This window comes from Budorcas taxicolor, chromosome 22 (assembly GCF_023091745.1).
Source record: "Budorcas taxicolor isolate Tak-1 chromosome 22, Takin1.1, whole genome shotgun sequence".
NCBI lineage: Eukaryota > Metazoa > Chordata > Mammalia > Artiodactyla > Bovidae > Budorcas > Budorcas taxicolor.
The window spans coordinates 26,080,764-26,099,295 of record NC_068931.1 but is presented as its reverse complement, the minus strand read 5'-3'; the positions used below and the strand labels follow the sequence as shown (position 1 = coordinate 26,099,295).

General features: G+C 44.1%; 1 protein-coding gene across 1 annotated transcript in view; it reads right to left on the bottom strand.

Annotated features, from left to right (window-relative positions):
- The window catches only part of B4GALT6 (beta-1,4-galactosyltransferase 6), a 66,766-nt gene extending 54,799 nt beyond the window's left edge, over nt 1-11,967 (bottom strand). Inside the window, exon 1 of the mRNA XM_052660492.1 lies at nt 11,853-11,967. Within this exon, the coding sequence (XP_052516452.1) occupies nt 11,853-11,967 (115 nt within the window). The remainder of the gene's footprint in view (nt 1-11,852) is intronic.
- Nucleotides 11,968-18,532: the final 6,565 nt, after the last annotated feature.

Here is an 18,532-nt window from a genome sequence, read left to right as displayed (position 1 = left end):
GGAGCCATGGGGCCCCTCTGTAAAAACCAAAATCCTAAGAAAGGGTAAACTGCCTAAAACATCGGAATTACTTCTACAACAACCAGATGACAAGCTCAGCCTGGTTTAAACTTAGCTGAAAATTCAAAAACCAGACTCTGAACACATGATCTAACACATGACAGCTTTCAGCACTGTCCTTTGTTAATTCATTGTTACTCACTTAAACATATGGCTTCTTTAAAGTGCGACAGGAGCCTAAAGACTCAAGAGTTATAAACCACATGGGAGAAAAGTAGAATCAGGAGGAAATGAGGGAACCAGGAAAGGAAAAATGCAGGCAATTACATTTTTAATCTAATCAGTAAGGAAACTTACCTAATGAAATTACAGACTAAAGGATGAAGCCGTAAATAAACACACCCAGGAAACACTATAAATCTGCTGAAAATAAATGACTTCAGAATGGATTTAAGGTGAATGAAATGAACCACTACCCACTTGAGAATGCTATCATAATGAAGAGGACATAAAAGGGAGACCTATGTGAACTATATGCTTTATAATTATCCACAATTTCCCTGGGTTTTCACAATTAAAATACCGTTCATAATCTCAACTTACTTATTCACGAAAGGAGAATGACTCTAAAACAAGCAGGAGAGAAGGGGACACAGCATGGAAAATAAATTTCAATGATTTCTGAAGCCAGAGCATACTCTCAAATTAAAAAACAAGGCATCTTTTAATTCTCTACTGCTGGTCCTCTTGACTGAAATGAAAATGAAGTCCGAGTTCTCTTCCTCCAAGTCAAGCTGGACATTGCACTATGATTAGAAGTCATAATATCTGAGCCATTAACTTAATTACCAAGAAGGCAATATATAAAACATGATTTCAGTAAAGAATTATTAACTCTAGCAAGCCTCAAATACTTAAAAAGAGATAATATTTCAATCAAGGTGTGATGGTACAGTAACAAACTTCACAGAGGTGCTTAACTGTGAACATGTTATAGAGAGATTTTTATAAGTCTTTTGTTTTGAAATTATTTCCACTGGCTAACATGTAGGGCCATCAGTTCAGTTCAGTCGCTCAGTCATGTCCGACTCTTTGCGACCCCATGGACTGCAGCACGCCTGGCCTCCCTGTCCATCACCAACTCCCAGAGTCTACTCAAACTCATGTCCATTGAGTTGGTGATACCATCCAACCATCTCATCCTCTGTCATCCCCTTCTCCTCCCACCTTCAATCTTTCCCAGCATCAGGGTCTTTTCAAATGAATCAGCTCTTCGCATCAGGTGGCCAAAGTATTGGAGTTGCAGTTTTAGTCCTTCCAATGAATATTCAGGACTGATTTCCTTTAGGATGGACTGGTTGGATCTCCTTACAGTCCAAAGGACTCTAAAGAGTCTTCTCTGACACCACAGTTCAAAACCATCAATTCTTGGTGCTCAGCTTTCTTTATAGTCCAACTCTCACATCCATACATGACCACTGGAAAAACCATAGCTTTGACTAGATGGACATTTGTTGGCAAAGAAATGTTTCTGCTTTTTAATATGCTGTCTAGGTTGGTCGTAACTTTCCTTCCTAGGAGCAAGCGTCTTTTAATTTCATGGCTGCAGTCACCATCTGCAATGTGTTTGGAGCCCAAAAAATAAAGTCTCTCACTGTTTCCACTGTTTCCCCATCTATCTGCCATGAAGTGATGGGACCAGATGTCATGATCTTAGTTTTCTGAATGTTGAGCTTTAAGTCAAGTTTTTCACTCTCCTCTTTCACTTTCATCAAGAGGCTCTTTAGTTCTTCTTTACTTTCTTGCCATGAGGGTGGTATCATCTGCATATTTGAGGTTATTGATATTTCTCCTGGCAATCTTGATTCCAGCTTGTGCTTCATCCAGCCCATCATTTCTCATGATGTACTATTTATATTGATCCTATTAACTGAATTATAATGTATCTCTCTAATAATTAAAAACATTAAATAACAAATTCAGGATCAACCTATAGCTCAATCACATAGTGGGTTCATAAAGAAACACATGATCCTAGTTGCCTTAAGTTTTCTGTACATTCTGCCCATTTTTATTCTGGAGGAAAGAAATTCTTCACCATGAAAACTCTTTTTCCAGTAACATACAATGCTATAAACAAATTACTCTGGTTTTTAACAGGTAAGATTAGCTAGATGAAGGATCAAATGAGATAACCAATTTCAAATGTAAAACTATTTCACACTAAAGGATTTCCCAACTGTTTGGGGTGTGTGCCAGAAATAAAGTTCCCAGGGTGAAGGACTAATTAAAAAAATCAATCAGGGACTTCCCTGGTGGTCCAGTGACCAACACTCCATACTCCCAAAATTGGAGGGTGAGGCAGGGTTCAATCCCTGATCCAGGAACTAGATCCCACATACCATAACTAAGAGGGCACATGCCACAACTGAAGATTCTGCATGGTAGTTTCATTCCCAGCATGCAGGATCATTTACTTGCCACATGTGAACTCTTAGTTAAAGCACGTGGGATCTAGTTCCTGGACCAGGGATCAAACTCAGGTGGGAGGGAGGGAGAGACACGTGTATACCTATGGCTGATTCATGGCAGAAACCAACACAATATTGTAAAGTAATTATCCTCCAATTAAAAATAAAATTTTTAATGCAAAAGAAAAAAAAGACCCTGCACACAACTAAGACTTAATGCAGGCAAATAAATAAATAAATATATTTTTTAAAATCAATCAGGATCCCAATTAGATTCTCTAATGATAAGACCTCGGTTGCCTGAAATAAGGCTTGAGCACCCTCATGTTTGAAAACTACTGCTTGTAGTAATTCTCTAAACATCACTAACATTTGTAACAGGCCAAAAAATAGAAGTCTCCTTTCACAGTTTAACTTGTATAAATACATCCTCTTTTATACAGCTTCCTAATTTATGTGCAATTCATTCAGACAATGAAGAATCTATGTTTCATCCTCAAGGAGTATATAACATAAAGACTGGATTGAGAGCCAAAGACTTTTACTAACTTGACTATTTAATCATGAAAACCAAGATGTAAGCAAAAAGTCATATCCATTATCCCTCTGGAGGAAAAAAAATTAATTACAATTTAGATTTAAAAGCACTAAGTTATGTTTTCTTAAACATTTTGCCATGCCACGTAGCCAAAAATAAAACATTTCATAATTTCAATTTACTTATTCATGAAAGGAAAATGCCTCTAAAACCAGGAGAGAAGGGGACAGAGCGTGGAAAATGAATTTCAAAGATTTCCACAGCCAGAGCATACTTTCAAACCAACAAACAAGGATAAACATCCTTTCTTGCCTACTTTAACTGAGGAGGGTTTTTGCTATGGCTTAAACCAAACACCATCAAGTTCTGCTACAACCAAAAACAAGTATGCCCATGAAACACAACAAATCAAGTCGGCCCAATGTAGGATATACATGCTACAGAAAAATAAAACTGGAATGCTACCCGAAATTCTCCAATGGGTCTAAAACATGAGGAGAAAATACCTAATAATAACTGGAGTAAAACTCTTGATTTCCCAGTGGCATGTTAATGGCCTTGTACGTATTCTCAGAAAACTTACTTTTAACCTTCAACTGACCCAATCTTCAACTCTAACCACAATATTACCCACATATTATTCTGTTATTATCCTGAGAAAAGGCAGAAACATATCTTTTATATACTCAATCACTGGGTCTTTTGGGAATTAAGAAAAAAAAAATGATTCAGAAGCAAAAGGAGAAAGAAGAGGGAGAAAGAGCTGGGGGCAGGGTGCTGTGATGAAACCGGTCAAGTGCAGTTCAAGCAGTGGTGACAACACTCAGTTCGGTCTCAAGTGGCGAGGGAAACGGACCAGAGGGAGAAAACTGGAAATACACAAGGCCTGCGGGGCTCTCCATTGACCAGGAATGCCCAAGCAGGACCTAGGCAATCCAAGTTCTAGAACAATCTCTCAGAAATGGATACAGCAGGGGAAGGAAAGGGTGGGATGAATTGAAAGAGAAGCACTGAAACAAATACATTACCACATGTAAAACAGACAGGATTGGAGAGCTGCTGTGTGACACAGGGAGCTCAGCCTGGTGCTCTGTGACAATCAAGGGGTGGGATGGGGTGGGAGGTGGGACAGAGGTTCAGGAGGGAGGGGAACGTACGTACACTTATGGCTGATTCACACTGTTGGAGGGCAGAAACCAGCACAACATTGTAAAGCAATTATCTGCCAATTACAAAATAAAATTTACTCATAAAACAGTAACATGGACAATGGTGTGAAGCACTGTGAGATTTCAATGAATTCATTTTCCCTTTAAAACTACCTGATTCCTCACAAGATCAAAGAATTGAGGTTCACTTCTGCTGGAACAATACAGCTGAATTAACATATAGGCTCAAGAACGGTGGCCAGAAAATAAAGTAAAAATAAAAGAATGGCAACCTGATGGAGGTAAGCAATTTCTGAGATGGCTCCCCAGCCCATGACTGTGCACTGGCCCAAAATGACTCTTTTCTGACAAAGACAATATGGCCAAAGTGATGGGGTTGTAAATACCCAGTGGAGAGGCTCCGGGACAAGGAACTGAGTGAGGTCTCTAGCCAACTACCTGCAAAGAACCAAGGTCCTCAGTGCAACAACCCTCAGGGGGCAGAATCCTACCCGAGTGCACACGGCTGAACTTGGAAGTGGATTCTTCCCCAGTGGAGCCTCCAACCACAGCTCTGACCTACACTCTGTAGCCAAGTAAGAGACCTTGAACCAGAGCCATCTAGCCAAATCATGTCCAGATTCCTGGCCACAGAAACTAGGAGATAACATATGTTTGTTGTTTTAAGGCCCTAAATTTGGAGGTAATTCCCTGGTGGCTTAGTGGTAAAGAATCCGCCTGCCCATTCAGGAGACGTGGGTTCAGTCCCTGGGTTGGGAAGATCTCCTGGAGAAGGAAATGGAAGCTCACTCCAGTATTCTTTCCTGGAGAATCCCATGGACAGATGAGCCTCCACGGAGTCACGGAAGAGTCAGACACGACTTACAGCGACCAAACAGCAAACAGGCAACAAAATGACGGACTCTGGCATCATCCCCTGGAGAAAGGCATGGCAGCCCACTCCAATACTCTTGCCTGGAGAATCCCATGGACAGAGGAGCCTGGCGGGCTACAATCCATGGGGTTGCAAAGAGTCGAACACGACTGAAGCGACTTAGCATACATGCTTCAGCTCTAGGAAAACAGGGACCACGTGGATCCTGTTCAATGCAGAACCAGACAAACATGTACGGAGGAGTAAATCGATGCTTTCAGACTGTGGTCCTGCAGAAGAGGCCCGAGAGCCCCTTGGACAGCAAGATCAGATCAGTCAATCCTAAAGGAAATCAACCCTGAATATTCACTGCAAGGACTGATGCTGAAGCTCCAATACTTCAGCCACCTGATGCAAAGAGCCAACTCACTGAAAAAAGACTCTGAGGCTGGGAAAGAGTGAAGGCAGAAGGCAATGACAGAGGTTGAGAGGACTGGGTGGTATGACCAATTTACTGGACATTATCTTGAGCAAACTCCGGGAGATACTGATAGACAGGAAAGTCTGGTGTGCTGACGTCCATAGGGTCGCAAGGAGTCAGACACAACTGAGCAACTGAACAAGATCACGTCATAATTTGTTCCCTTCTTCAAATCTTTAAAGCATGTCCTCACTCCCTGAAAATCCACATAAGCTCAGGTCTTCCCATCTTCTAAGATCCCTTTGATCCCACGTTCCTGGAAATCAGCCACTTTCATCTGACTTTATTAATACTATCCAACCTCAGGCAGTCTTACTGGTGCCCTCTAACAGCACAAAAACAGGTCCCCTAGTGGCCGTCACAGAGTTCCTACTTACCAAATCCATGATTCTCCTTCAAGACTTTACCCTACCCCACTGCAATGCTTGTCTTGCTGATCATTTTTATTTGTCGATGGATCCATTTTTGCAAAGGCCTCTAACTCTCTTCACTTTCATGGTACCTCTCTCCCTTCATTTTCCTGTTTCTATTTCTTCACTCACCCTAGGCTGATGGATTTCATCCCTGGCTACCTTGTCTTCAGCCTCCACAAGCTCTCCCTGGGTGGCCACCTGAACTTTTCCACAGTGTTGATCACACTACCCCCTTTGGGGGCCGGGGAGTGAAAAAGGTAACAGCCTCATGGGAAATCCTTCAAACTACACTTGTTTAGTCACTCAGTGGTGTCCGACTCTTTCGAGACCCCGTGCACTGCAGCCTGCCAGGCTCCTCTGTCCATGCAAGTTTCCAGGAAAGAAACTTGAGTGGTTGTCACTTCCTCCTCCAGATGACCTGCATCTCCTGCACTGCAGGCAGATTCTTTACTGCTGAGCCACCAGAGAAGCCCTCAAACTACACTTGAGCCTCCATCATACTCCCATCTGACACCTACTGTTCCATATTTACGAGTAACTAACTTAGTGAGTCACTTGCATGAGTTTTATTAACTCAGATGTGTAGGGGAAAACAGGTATCTATCATCCACCTATACGCTGATGACATCTCTCTCCTGTTAGACCTCTGTCGTGGGCTCTAAGCCCTTTTTTCCATCTGCCCACCTGCTGACAAGTTCTTCCTCGCTATCCTACAAGCATCCCAACTCAATTTCTCTAGAAGCAAAATGGCCCCCTCAAGGCACCTGCCTTTCTACAGCCCCTTCGCCCCACTAGAATACAAGTGTCTAGGCCACAATACAAGCATTGTCTTAAAGCATCTCCCTTTCCTTCAATTCCACTGTCCATATTCTTCAAGTCTGCCTTGATTAGATTCAAGTCTTCTATCGCCTGAGCCACTGAAATAACTTCCCACCTGGTCCCTCTGTCCTGTATAAACTGTACTCCAGGCTAGAAGAACTGCTCTAAAACAAAGGATTCCAGCATTCCCAGGTTCAGAATGTCTGATGTCTCCTGCTACTCACAGGACAAAAACATTAGCCTGGGAAGCCTGTCCGGTAAGAGAGGCCCACAAAAAAGAAATGCCCAACATGTGGCCCAACCAAAAGAATCCTCAAAAGGAGTCACAGTGACCAGAGAACTTGGTGAGGAAAATAACTAAGAGGAACTTTGAAATACCAAGCAAAGTGTAACAGCTTAAAACCACAATCAGGCTCACCCCCAGGAGGGTGAAAGGCTGTGATGAGAAAGCTGCTGCTGCTGCTGGTAAGTCGCTTCAGTCGTGTCCGACTCCGTGTGACCCCATAGACAGCAGCCCACCAGACTCCCCCGTCCCTGGGATTCTCCAGGCAAGAACACTGGAGTGGGTTGCCATTTCCTTCTCGAATGCATGAAAGTAAGAAGTGAAAGTGAAGTCGCTCAGTCGTGTCCGACTCTTAGCAACCCCATGGACTGCAGCCCACCAGGTTCCTCCATCCACGAGATTTTCCAGGCAAGAGTACTGGAGTAGGGTGCCATTGCCTTCTCCGATGAGAAAGCTACAGGGCAACAAACAAGCTACTCTCTGAGCAAAGTGACAGAAACCAGCCAGAAATGTCAGGGAGGCTCTGAGCAAGGCTCTACTAAGCCATACCCTCTCACAACACACCCTCCATGCCCGGCCCATCCATCAACAACTCCACCTGTCCCAGCCAGGCATCCACCCACTTGAGAGCCAAAAAGTGAGGCACACAGCCCGGTAATTCCTCGAAGGCCCCACAGGAATTCACACCAAAGTGATCCAACCAGATTCTTCCTCTGCTCAAAGAAAGAAAGAGCCTATCAGCAAGTCAAGCAAAGGTCAGGATGGCTGGTGAGTCAAATGGACAGCAAAATCCCCACTCCCAGGACAGCTGAACAATCTTCCCCACGATACTGCTCCACTGAGTCAAGGCACATCAATGTCTTAATCACAGACCACTTTCATAAAGCTGTGCGAATCGAGGCCAGTCACTCTCAGCCAGGAAGTTTAGGGACCTAAAGAGCCAGAACACCAGGCTGGGCAGGGGAGACCCACGAGTCTTCCCAGTCTGGCCAATCCACCACCCCACACCTTAAGTGGTATCAGACGGAAATATTCCTACTTTCTGGAACCTACCTTTGTTCCTGCTATTCCCTCCGACTAGAATCCCTCTGCTCAGTCCAGATAAATCCCATCTGTCACCTCCTCAGGAAATCCTTCACCAGCCCGCACACTCCACTGCGTGCTTTCCGAGGACTGGCTGCAGCCCTGGCAGGGTACTCACCCCACCACATGAGGGAAGGTGGCCTGTCTTAGCCATCTGTCTTCCTCAGACAAAGTCTATCCCATCCAAGGTGCTCTATTCATGTTAGGTGAATGAATCTATGTCACTTCACCTACTCCTCTGATATGACAGCAGGAAAATGACAATGCTATGTTATATTGGAAACATTTCCATGCTAAATGGAATTCCAGTTTCAATTCAGCCAAGGCAAGACCTTTGAGGGAAACTTTGCTCATCATTTTGCAATCACAAAGGAAGAAGGGGCTTCCCAGGTGAAGAATCTGCTGCCAACGCAGCAACACAGGTTTGATCCCTGGATCAGGAAGATCTCCTGGAGAAGGAAATGACAACCCACTCCAGTACTCCTGCCTGGGAAATCCTATGGACAGAACAGCCTGGTGGGCTACAGTCCACAGAACCACAAAGGGTTGGACACGACTGAGCAAATGAGCACGCGTGCACTACTATATGGTACTAGAGAGGGAGGGAGGAACACGGGCGATGGAGACTAACAAGAGTCACTAAAATGACAGGACTGTCTGGGGGGAGGCACACAAGAAAAATGAGTCTCTGGGCAGAAAAGTGAGGAAAATACAACTGACAGCTACTAAACAGGTTGATGTGGATACAGCTCATATGAATTTTTTTTTTTTAACAAAAGAGATTTAAAACATTTCAGATCAATTAAAAAAACTCTCTTATACAACATGTATTTTAGTCATAAGAAAACTCTGCTCCAAGATGTTAACCCAGGCTAAAATATGAATTATTTCCAAAAGAGTCTATGGACATCTAATGTAAACTAGCCGTAAGAAACTACTTAGTTTAGGGTATGTCTCATTAATAAGATATCTGTGATGCAGAAGTAGGAAATCAAACTTATGGTTATCAAGAGGGAAGGGGGAGGGATAAATTGGGAGATTGGGATGGACACATACACATGAGTGTATGTGGGGATGGCCAAGAAGTTCCTGCAGGCTTTCCCGAATGAACTTTTTGGCCAACCCATTATCAATTAGGTAACTAATAAGGATCTACTGTGAAGCATAGGGAACTCAACTGAATACTCTGTAATGACCTGTATGGGAAAAGAATCTAAGAAAGAGTGGATATATGTGTATGTGGAACAGATGCACTTTGCTGTACAGCAGAAACTAACACAACATTGTAAGTCAAGTATACTCTAATAAAAATTAATTAAAAACAAAAGAAATCTGTGATGAAATGGGAAGCACATGTAAGGCATTTCAGCAGCATACCAAAGGACCGTGGTTATCTTGAAAATCAAACCGTGTAATAGATCATTGCACTGTGAGCTGAACTAGCCACATTTTTCTCATGGAACATCATTTTTACTTAAAGATACAACTGAAGAGTCTCCCTGATGGCTCAGTGGTAAAGAATCCACTTGTCAATGCAGGAGACATGGGTTTGATCCCTCGTTCAGTAAGATCCCACACGTCTTGGAGCAACTAAGCCCACGGGTCACAACTATTGAGGCTGTGTTCTAGAGCCCAGGAACCGCAACTACCGAAACCCACACACCCTAGAGCCCATGTTCCGAAACAAGAGAAGCCACCACAATGAGAAGCTCATGCACCACAGTGAAGAGTAGCTTCCAATCGCCTCAACTAGAGAAAAGCCCGAAGAGCAACAAAGATCCAACACAGCCAAAAATAAACTAAAAAAATTTAATGTGACATTTTTTTTTTAAAGGTACAACTGCAAAACTATGGTTATTTAATTTCTGTATCTGACCTACATTTTCCTAAAAAGTAAGCAAAATGAGCTTGACATTCTGTCAGAAAAACTGATAGTATGTGTTACCAATGACAAAATCAGAGCTTTCAAACAAAAATATGAATTTTGGAAAACTGCTTCTCAATAATTAAAAGATAAGCGGGCTTTTTTTTTTTTTTTGCTGCTAAGTAATACTAGTTTGAGAAACAGATTCAGTTTAACAAATCCTTAACATTAAGTTTTGGTTTTCATTCTTCTTACTGGTTTCAATCAATCTTTTTAAGAATAAATTCAAAGACCCACAAGAATAATTTTAATCTAGTTGCCTAGAAGACAACTGCCAAAATTTTTATGACTTATCAGTGGCTGTTCTATGGTAAACATTAAGTATGCAAATAAGGAAAATGTCTAAGTATTTCACACCAACAGAACTTTAAGAATATATACACAATACATTAATACAATAACAAAAACTGGCTGATTATGAAGTGAAAAATGGAATTCTGAGTTCCTTTGGTTAGCTTTTTGAGTAACATAATTGTAATGTTACTCAAAATACCAAGAAAGTGACAAAACTGTTAGCTCAGCGCAAAAAAAAAACCTTTTTTCTCCAAAATCTCTCAAACTTGAAATATCAGATAAACTAACATCCTCCAATGATGTCCAATCTTTAAAGAGCTACAAGTAAAAAAACTGCTGTAGAATGAGTAGTTAATTGATAAGATTTCCAAAATGGCAGAGGATCTTAAGAAAAAGCCTGCTGAGTATTTTGGCTAACAACTCTGGAATCCACTGAGCTATCGCTGTCATTTCTGCTACAGGCTTCAGGAGGTGTCTGATTTAGCCTAAAGAAAAAAAAAATGCAATAAAAGAAAATACTATGTTAAAATATTCACATTTTTTTCAAACTTTTAACCTCAAACTTCTATTTTGGGTTATTAAGGTTTCAACAATTTATGCCTTCTCAAGTATCATTCTGAGCCTATACATCTTACTTGAACCTGAAAATTTAATCAAGAAATGTCACAGTGATTTTTAGGAAATTCAACAGTCCTGATGAGGTCTGGTGATGGTCTGTTTCTTATGAGAATGCCACACTGGTACCTTTTCAATCAAAGGTGCTGAGAAACTAGGATATTTAATAAAGAGGCTAATTCAAGCAGATTATACAAAAGTGTGTTCTGGACCAGAAACAAACAAACAAAAACAAAAAACTAAACAGTTACCATTTAAGCTATTTTGCATAATTGTTCTTTTAATTATTATTGTATTTCAGAATTCATCCTGACAGGTAGCAGAAGTTACCTACGCTTGAAAAACAACCCAAGCAGACTAAATAATGGAGCATTGTTTTTAATAGACAACTCATCGCCTAAAAATTCCTTAAGTGAGGCACAAATGTTCACTGACCCCATTCTAAAAAAGTGACCTGGAACACTACACTAGTACATTCTTGAGCTCAATCACATTCCTTACTGTGGGTTTCCCCATCGTATTTACAACCAGTTAACATAGCTGACGGTATTTGAATAAGCACTAAGTCTAAGCTTAAAAACTTAATATTAAATGGATAAAAGTGTCAGGAATACTCAACAAACCGTCCAGGGGTATCTCAGGTCCATCAAAATGAGGTCCATCAAAATGAGATCCATCATACCGCACTTTGCTCTGTCCATTTAAAGCAGTCTAAGTTAGTTAAACGTTCATTAACAAAACTCACGTGCCAAAACCATGCCCCAAAGCGGGTTATATGACACGTCTCATTTGAAATAAAATGCCTTCTGCCGGGCCCCGGTACATACCATACAGCTTCCCAATCCCATAAGTAACATGCTACACTTCCTTTACCGCTACCGTGGGAAGGGAGGGTGCCTGCGTGCTTACCGATGCCCGGAGCCACATAGATGAAGTAGAGGCAAGACGAGGACAGGGAGAAGAAGAAGATGAAGGCGAGGAGCGAGCGATTGGAGACCCGCATCATCCGCTTAAGCACAGACATCTTCCTCTTCCCGGCCGGCAGCTCGGGCTGCACTCTCAGGCCGGACTTGGGGGCACCGTCCAGGCCCTAAACTTCCATGAATGTGCTAAAAAAAACACCACCACCCCGAGACTGCAGCGGGGCCGCGCGGGGAGACTCTGGGGAAGCGGGAAGGAGGAGAGAGGAAGGAGCGGACGGAATGAATGAGAGGCTGGGAGGATGCGGGGCGGGGGAAGGGAGCGGACGCGGGGCCCGGGTCCGGGGACCAAAGGACCCGAGGAGGCCGTGGAAGGGCGAGGAGCGGCGTTCGACGCGCCCGGTGGCGGCGGGAGGAGGGGCTGCAGGTGGGGAGAGGCGCCGGCTGCGCGCCGCGGCGCCCCTGCGGAGAGGCCGGCCGACTGCAGCACGCGCGGCTCCCCCGCGGCTCCGGCTGTCTGCGCCCGCCGGGGTCCAGGTCGCGAAGCCCCCGCGCTCGGGGTCCGGGCCGCCCGCGCCAGGCAGGCCTGCGCCGCCTCCTCCTCCTCCTCGGGGCCGCGGCGTCTCGTGCCTGCGCTGGGCTAGCGTGGGCGCCGGGGCCGCAGCCGGCGCGCGCGAGGCGCGGGGGCCCGCAGGGGCCCTGGGGGCCGAGGAGCTGGGCGCTCGCCGGCGCACAGCCTCCTCCTCATGCCGCGCGGGGCCCCGGCGTTCCCCGGCGGCCGCGGGAGCCGAGCACAGGCGAGGGCGGCGTCCCGGCCAGCGGCGAGCGCGCTCCGGCTCCGGCTCCTGCCTCCGCCCGCTGTCCGCCCGGCCGCAAGGGCGGCAACCGCAGCAGCATTACCGCCGCCGGCCGGGGGTGAAGCGCCCCCGCCGGCGCCGCCCCCGCACGGCCCGCGGACACCAGGCGGAGAGCCGCGGGACGACTTGCGCGGCGGGCAGGGCCGAGGAGCCCAAAGACGGGGGGGGCCGGAGCCGCGTCCGGGTCGCTGAAGAGGCGAACTCCAGAGGGCGGGGGGAGCCGCGAAGGAAATCGGGCCGGCGACGCGTCCGGAGACCCCCGGGGGCTCAGCGCGCTCGCTCGGAACTGCAGGCGGCGCTGCGGCGGCCGCGAGGAAACCTGGCGGCCCCCGCCCACCCTTCCCTTCCCCTCCCCTCGCCCGAAACACCGCGCCTCCTGATTGGCCCGCGCCGCCACCCCCGCTCCCCGCGCGAAGACCCGCGCCCCGACCGCGTCCTGCGTCACGGCGGCCCCCGCCCGCGCACGGGGTCCCCGGCGCTCGCCGCGCTCTCGGGGGCTGAGGGACCGCTCCTGAGCCTCGGATACGTTCCACCCTGGGGATCGATAATGAACGATGCTGTGCTTGTATCTCAACGAGGAGGCTTCAGTGATGTGCGTTCCTCCCGAAATATACTCTCCGGAAACAAGGTGTTTTCTGATCCTGGATTAATGAAACCTCCCATCCCGCACTAACTATAGAGATATTACCGTCGGGATGTGATAACGATCTGCGTATATCTCTCATAATAGAACTTGCCTTCTGCTCTGAAGGTGAGCCCTGGGTAGCCCTGCTTTAGCTGTATCCGTTCAGGCGGCACAGAAAAGACTTCTGTGCAACCAATGTGCCCTTAAATGCTGCCGTACCAGCCAGCTTCAATGGGCAAATTGCTTTACTGCACCTCCAAGGTCGTGGTCTATCCTTTGTTCAAAAGCTACTTTTTTCCTACTAGCTCGTCCTTAGCTATATTACATTTTTCCAAAGTGTGTTTGTGGGTGTTTCTTTTGCAACTAGTCACGTAGGAGGTGGCTGGATGCCCCCTGCTGCCATTACTTGCTCAGTATTTCTAGATGCAGTGGTATTGAATTACCGCTTGATTGCCAGGAGATTTAGTATCTTCTTAGCAAGAGACCCATGCCTTCCATCGACTCTGATATAGCACTATGCTCTGTGGAGCCCGAAATACCTGAGTTTATAATTCTGCCAAGACCCTTTATTAACTGTGAAACTTATGCCGAGCCACTACCCTCTCCAAGCCTGTCTTCTCAGTCTTCAAATGGTGGGTGTGATACCAGCTTGCAGGTTATGGGATTAAACCTGATAACTGTGCAAAAAGCTAAACATGAGTTCTGGCACGTAAGGGGTTTCCTTACATCTCTTTAGAGGGTTGACTGGATAGAATCAGCAAATTCATCTTCATTTTGCTTTTTGGAGTACATACAAGTTATTCTCTGGCTAATTTGATATTTAGTGTAAAAGTACGTGACATTTTTGTAACAGTTTTGTAACATCTGAAATACAAAATGGAGCAATATATAAAATAAGAGATAAAAATTTCTTGTAAAAAAAAATAACCTATACAAGTGAGAAAGAAATCCATGAATAGTGAGAAAGCAAAATTGTCTTGTTTCCCTCTCTCACCCTGCTGACTTTTATCTGTCTTTATTTTCACCACGTCAACTATTGTTTACAGTGCTTAATACCACTAATACCACTGCTGGCTTGGCAATGGATAATTCTCAGGGAAGATTGGGTTTTTGAAAGGAAAGTTTACTATAAAACTGAATGAGCAGATTAACATCTTAGAAATTAATGATTAATCTTATTTTAAGAACTCTGAAGCCTCTGTATAGATGGGCTTGGCTGGCATAGACAACTGCTGTTGCTGTCTATCCCGGGTTCACTGCAGTACTTAGAACGGATTAGTCCTTCCCTGGATTTGAGCAAGTACTAGAAAACCAGTTTAGTCGGTGTGCTCTTGAGCACCATTGGTCACCAGCGACACAGATAGGTAACCATGCCTCTTGCCTAGCAGCCTGGGGTTGAATCTCAGTCATTCTGGTCAAGTAACCTCAAAGGTTACTTAAAACTCCCTGCGCTTCCACTTTCTCATAAGCTAAAGAAAACAATCATAGTACCTGTTAGGATCATCGTGAGGATTAAATTGAGTGAGTCAGTGCTTTAAAAAGCTTGGGAGAACCTGGTACCTAATAAGCACCATTTGAATATTTGTTTAAAAATTTTTTTTAATCTTTCCTTTAGATCACTCTGTGCCAACAGTAACAAGTTGTGCTGGTCTATTCCTGTTTAAAAACACCTACTGAGTCAGCCTTGAAGTCTCAGTCTCTAATAGTCTGAAGTATGCCTCAAGGTCTCAGCTTATTTATAAAGCAAAGAGCAATGAAATACTCAGGACCAAATCTTTTCAGCCCAGATTATCACCTGATCCTTTCTCAGGAGCCCGGTAAGGCCCACAGCAGAAGGGTGACCTACTCAGTTTCATTTTATGATACCAAAGAGACCTTAAACTTAAGATGGTGAGACATAGTAGCAAGACCCAGTAAATGTCATGTTAGCTGTTTTGAGCTGAAGTGAAGTGAAAGCCGCTCAGTTGTGTCTGACTCTTTGCAACACCACGGACTATACAGTCCTTGGAATTCTCCAGGCTAGAATACTGGAGTGGGTAGCTGTTCCCTTCTCCAGGAGATCTTCCCAACCCAGGGATCGAACCCAGGTCTCCTGCATTGCAGGCGGCTTCTTTACCAGCTGAGCCACCAGGGAAGCCCAAGAATATTGGAGTGGGTAGCCTATCCCTTCTGCAGCGGCTCTTCCCGACCCAGAAATTGAACCAGGGTCTCCTGTGTTGCAGGCAGATTCTTTACCAGCTGAGATACTGAGCTGAGGAGAGAACCAACTTAATTAAGTTATAACTAATGGTTTCCTATTTATATTAATCAAAAATATGTTACTGAGATTGTAATTACCATGAAAAAAAGGGAAAATGTACTTGTTTAATGAGATGGGTGACATTTCACTTGGTTTATGCTGAGATAAATAATATCCATTAAGTGTTTTGGCCTTGCTCATAACCTTGGTTAAGTAAAAATCAGTAAGTTATTTTCCTTGTGAATTTGGGGGAAAGAGAATGAAAGAGCACATAGAATCTCACTTCTATGATTGCTTAGGGTTCAGACCTCCATATAACAATCACTGATTAAGTATAGTAATTTTACATGTTTAAGTACACGGTCTCAGCATCTAAGATTCATTTCAAGAAAATTGTTAGGTTGATAAATTGTGCTTAGACAGTTGAATTTTTTTACTTACATAATTGGAATGTAGATTGTATGAATTAGATATTGGCTTTATTTATAAAATGGAGTACATATTCCAAAATATTATTACAGAAACTTCCCTTAAATAAAGTCCATTTTCCCACTGATTTCCATTATAAATATAGTCAGAGTTCTGCTGAGAAAAAAATATTAGTCCCTATCTTTAAGTTATCTTACATTTGAGATCAAACATAATCCCCTTAAAGCCAAATTTTAAAAGTTGTATATATAATTTTATTATTACATTATATTATACTTAAAGTTGAAAAAGAAAACCACCATAGTGGCAACAATCCCTAATTCAGCAGTTGACCCAAATTTCATACTCATCTTACATTGCCTTAATCTTTTCACCCTGAATCCAAGATGATTCTTCCACATCATAAGAATGCCTGCTAGCATTTTCAAGTATTCAAATCACTTTCCTATCATTTTCATAACATACCTTTGGGGTAGGCATGGCAAGTATTATTAGTATATCATTTGGGCATGGGAAAACTAAAGCTCAGTGAGGTACAATATCTGGCCTTGGGTCACGTGGTGATGAGTAGTAACAGAACTGAGGAGAGAGCCAGAATGTTAACAGCTTCATTCAGTGCCCTTTCCACAAACTACACTGGCTCCCATTTTCACACATATTTCTTTCCCTGTCTGGGCAAATGTTTGATTTGCTGCATATTTTCAATTTTTCTAGAAATGAATATATGCAATCCATTTTTTTCAAACTTTCTCTACCAGTTTTGTCTCAGACATCTGTTTCAGGAACTATATTCATTGGATTGGAACCCACTCTAGTATTCTTGCCAATAGAATCCCATGGACAGAGCAGTCAGGGGCGCTACAGCCCATGGGCTCTCAAAGAGTCAGACACAACTGAATTTCTGAGCATAACAGGGTGGTGCATAAAGTTAGGGCCCAATTGTTTAGTCCTTGCCTGTCATCAGTTGTTAAGTCAGAATGAGAAAAAGAACTGATCCTGTTGGCTCCATCCATTCTTCTCAGTTTCATGTTAGGTTTAGTCCACAGATGGCTGCTGCTGTTGCTGCTGCTGCTGCTAAGTCACTTGAGTCGTGTCCAACTCTGCGACCCCATAGACGGCAGCCCACCAGGCTCCCCCGTCCCTGGGATTATCCGGGCAAGAACACTGGAGTGGGTTGCCATTTCCTTCTCCAATGCATGTACATGAAAAATGAAAGTGAAGTTGCTCAATCATGTCTGACTCTTCGCGACCCCATGGACTGCAGCCTACCAGGCTCCTCCATCCATGGGATTTCCAGGCAAGAGTACTGGTGTGGGGTGCCATCGCCTTCTCCACCACAGATGGCTGGTTTTGCCTTAAAGGGAATCTGAGCAGCCACTGATTTTTCCCCTGAGAAAGAAGCCTACCAACAGCAATGGGATTAGAATCTGTTTGGAAAACTTGGAGGGTAGAGACAGACGACAGACGACAAAAAGCAAAAATAGGAGATTGAAAAAGTAGGCAAGTCACATACCAGGCAGTGCACTGTGCCTTATGTGGAGAGGACACTATTCTGGCTTCTTCAGGGTAAACACAGAGGCTGTCTCCGGACCTGCTTGAGGCTTCCTCTGAAAGCTGAGGAAAATCAGAGTCCTGGCACATGGTGCTGTATACACCAGCTGGGCAACTCAGCCCTAGAGAGAAGACCCATAAACTTGGCTACCGAACAGACAAATATACACATTCCTAGGGCAGCCTAGAATTCTGAACAGCAGTTAGTCCTGGGTAACTCTGAGAAAGACCTTTCTTGTTAATATACATATCCATAATATAAAGGCTTCCCTGGTGGCTCGGCTGGTAAAGAATCTGCCTGCAGTGCAGGAGATCTGGGTTTGATCCCTGGGTTGGGAAGATCCCCTGGAGAATGGAACAGCTGCCCACGCCAGTATTCTGCCTGGAGAATTCCATGGACTGTATAGTCCACTAGGTTGCAAAGAGTCAGACACTGAGCAACTTTCACTTCACTTCATAATATAGAGAAGGAAAAAACAATGTCTGTTGCTTGATGCAGTTAAAAGAATCTGCTCATTAGAGTCAAAAGAGCCTACCCTCAGTCACTTGATTTTTTTAAGAAGTCATTTCCTGAACACGGTTCTATTTTGATGATTTATAGTTATTTCCCAGGACTCAGTACGAAAGTAAGACAGTAGATAATTAGTGAATGAATTAATTAACACAGTCTTAACTTTTACACAGTTATGTATAGTCTTCAGTTTAGCGTAACAAGGAGTACAAGTTAGTTCACCTTGTCTCTTCCAGAGGTTTTTTATCAAAAGGGCCATCTTTATAGGTGAATGACTAAGAAAAGTAGAGGATAAAATAAATAGGTGAAAGATGTATGCTATGAAAGAGTTCTCTCATATCAACAATCTTAACAGCTGTGACAGACGAAAGCTTTTTAAAAAATGAAATTATGACACAGAATAGCTTTTAATGAAGGACAGTGATAGGCCACCTTCTATCCATTTATTTTCATATTT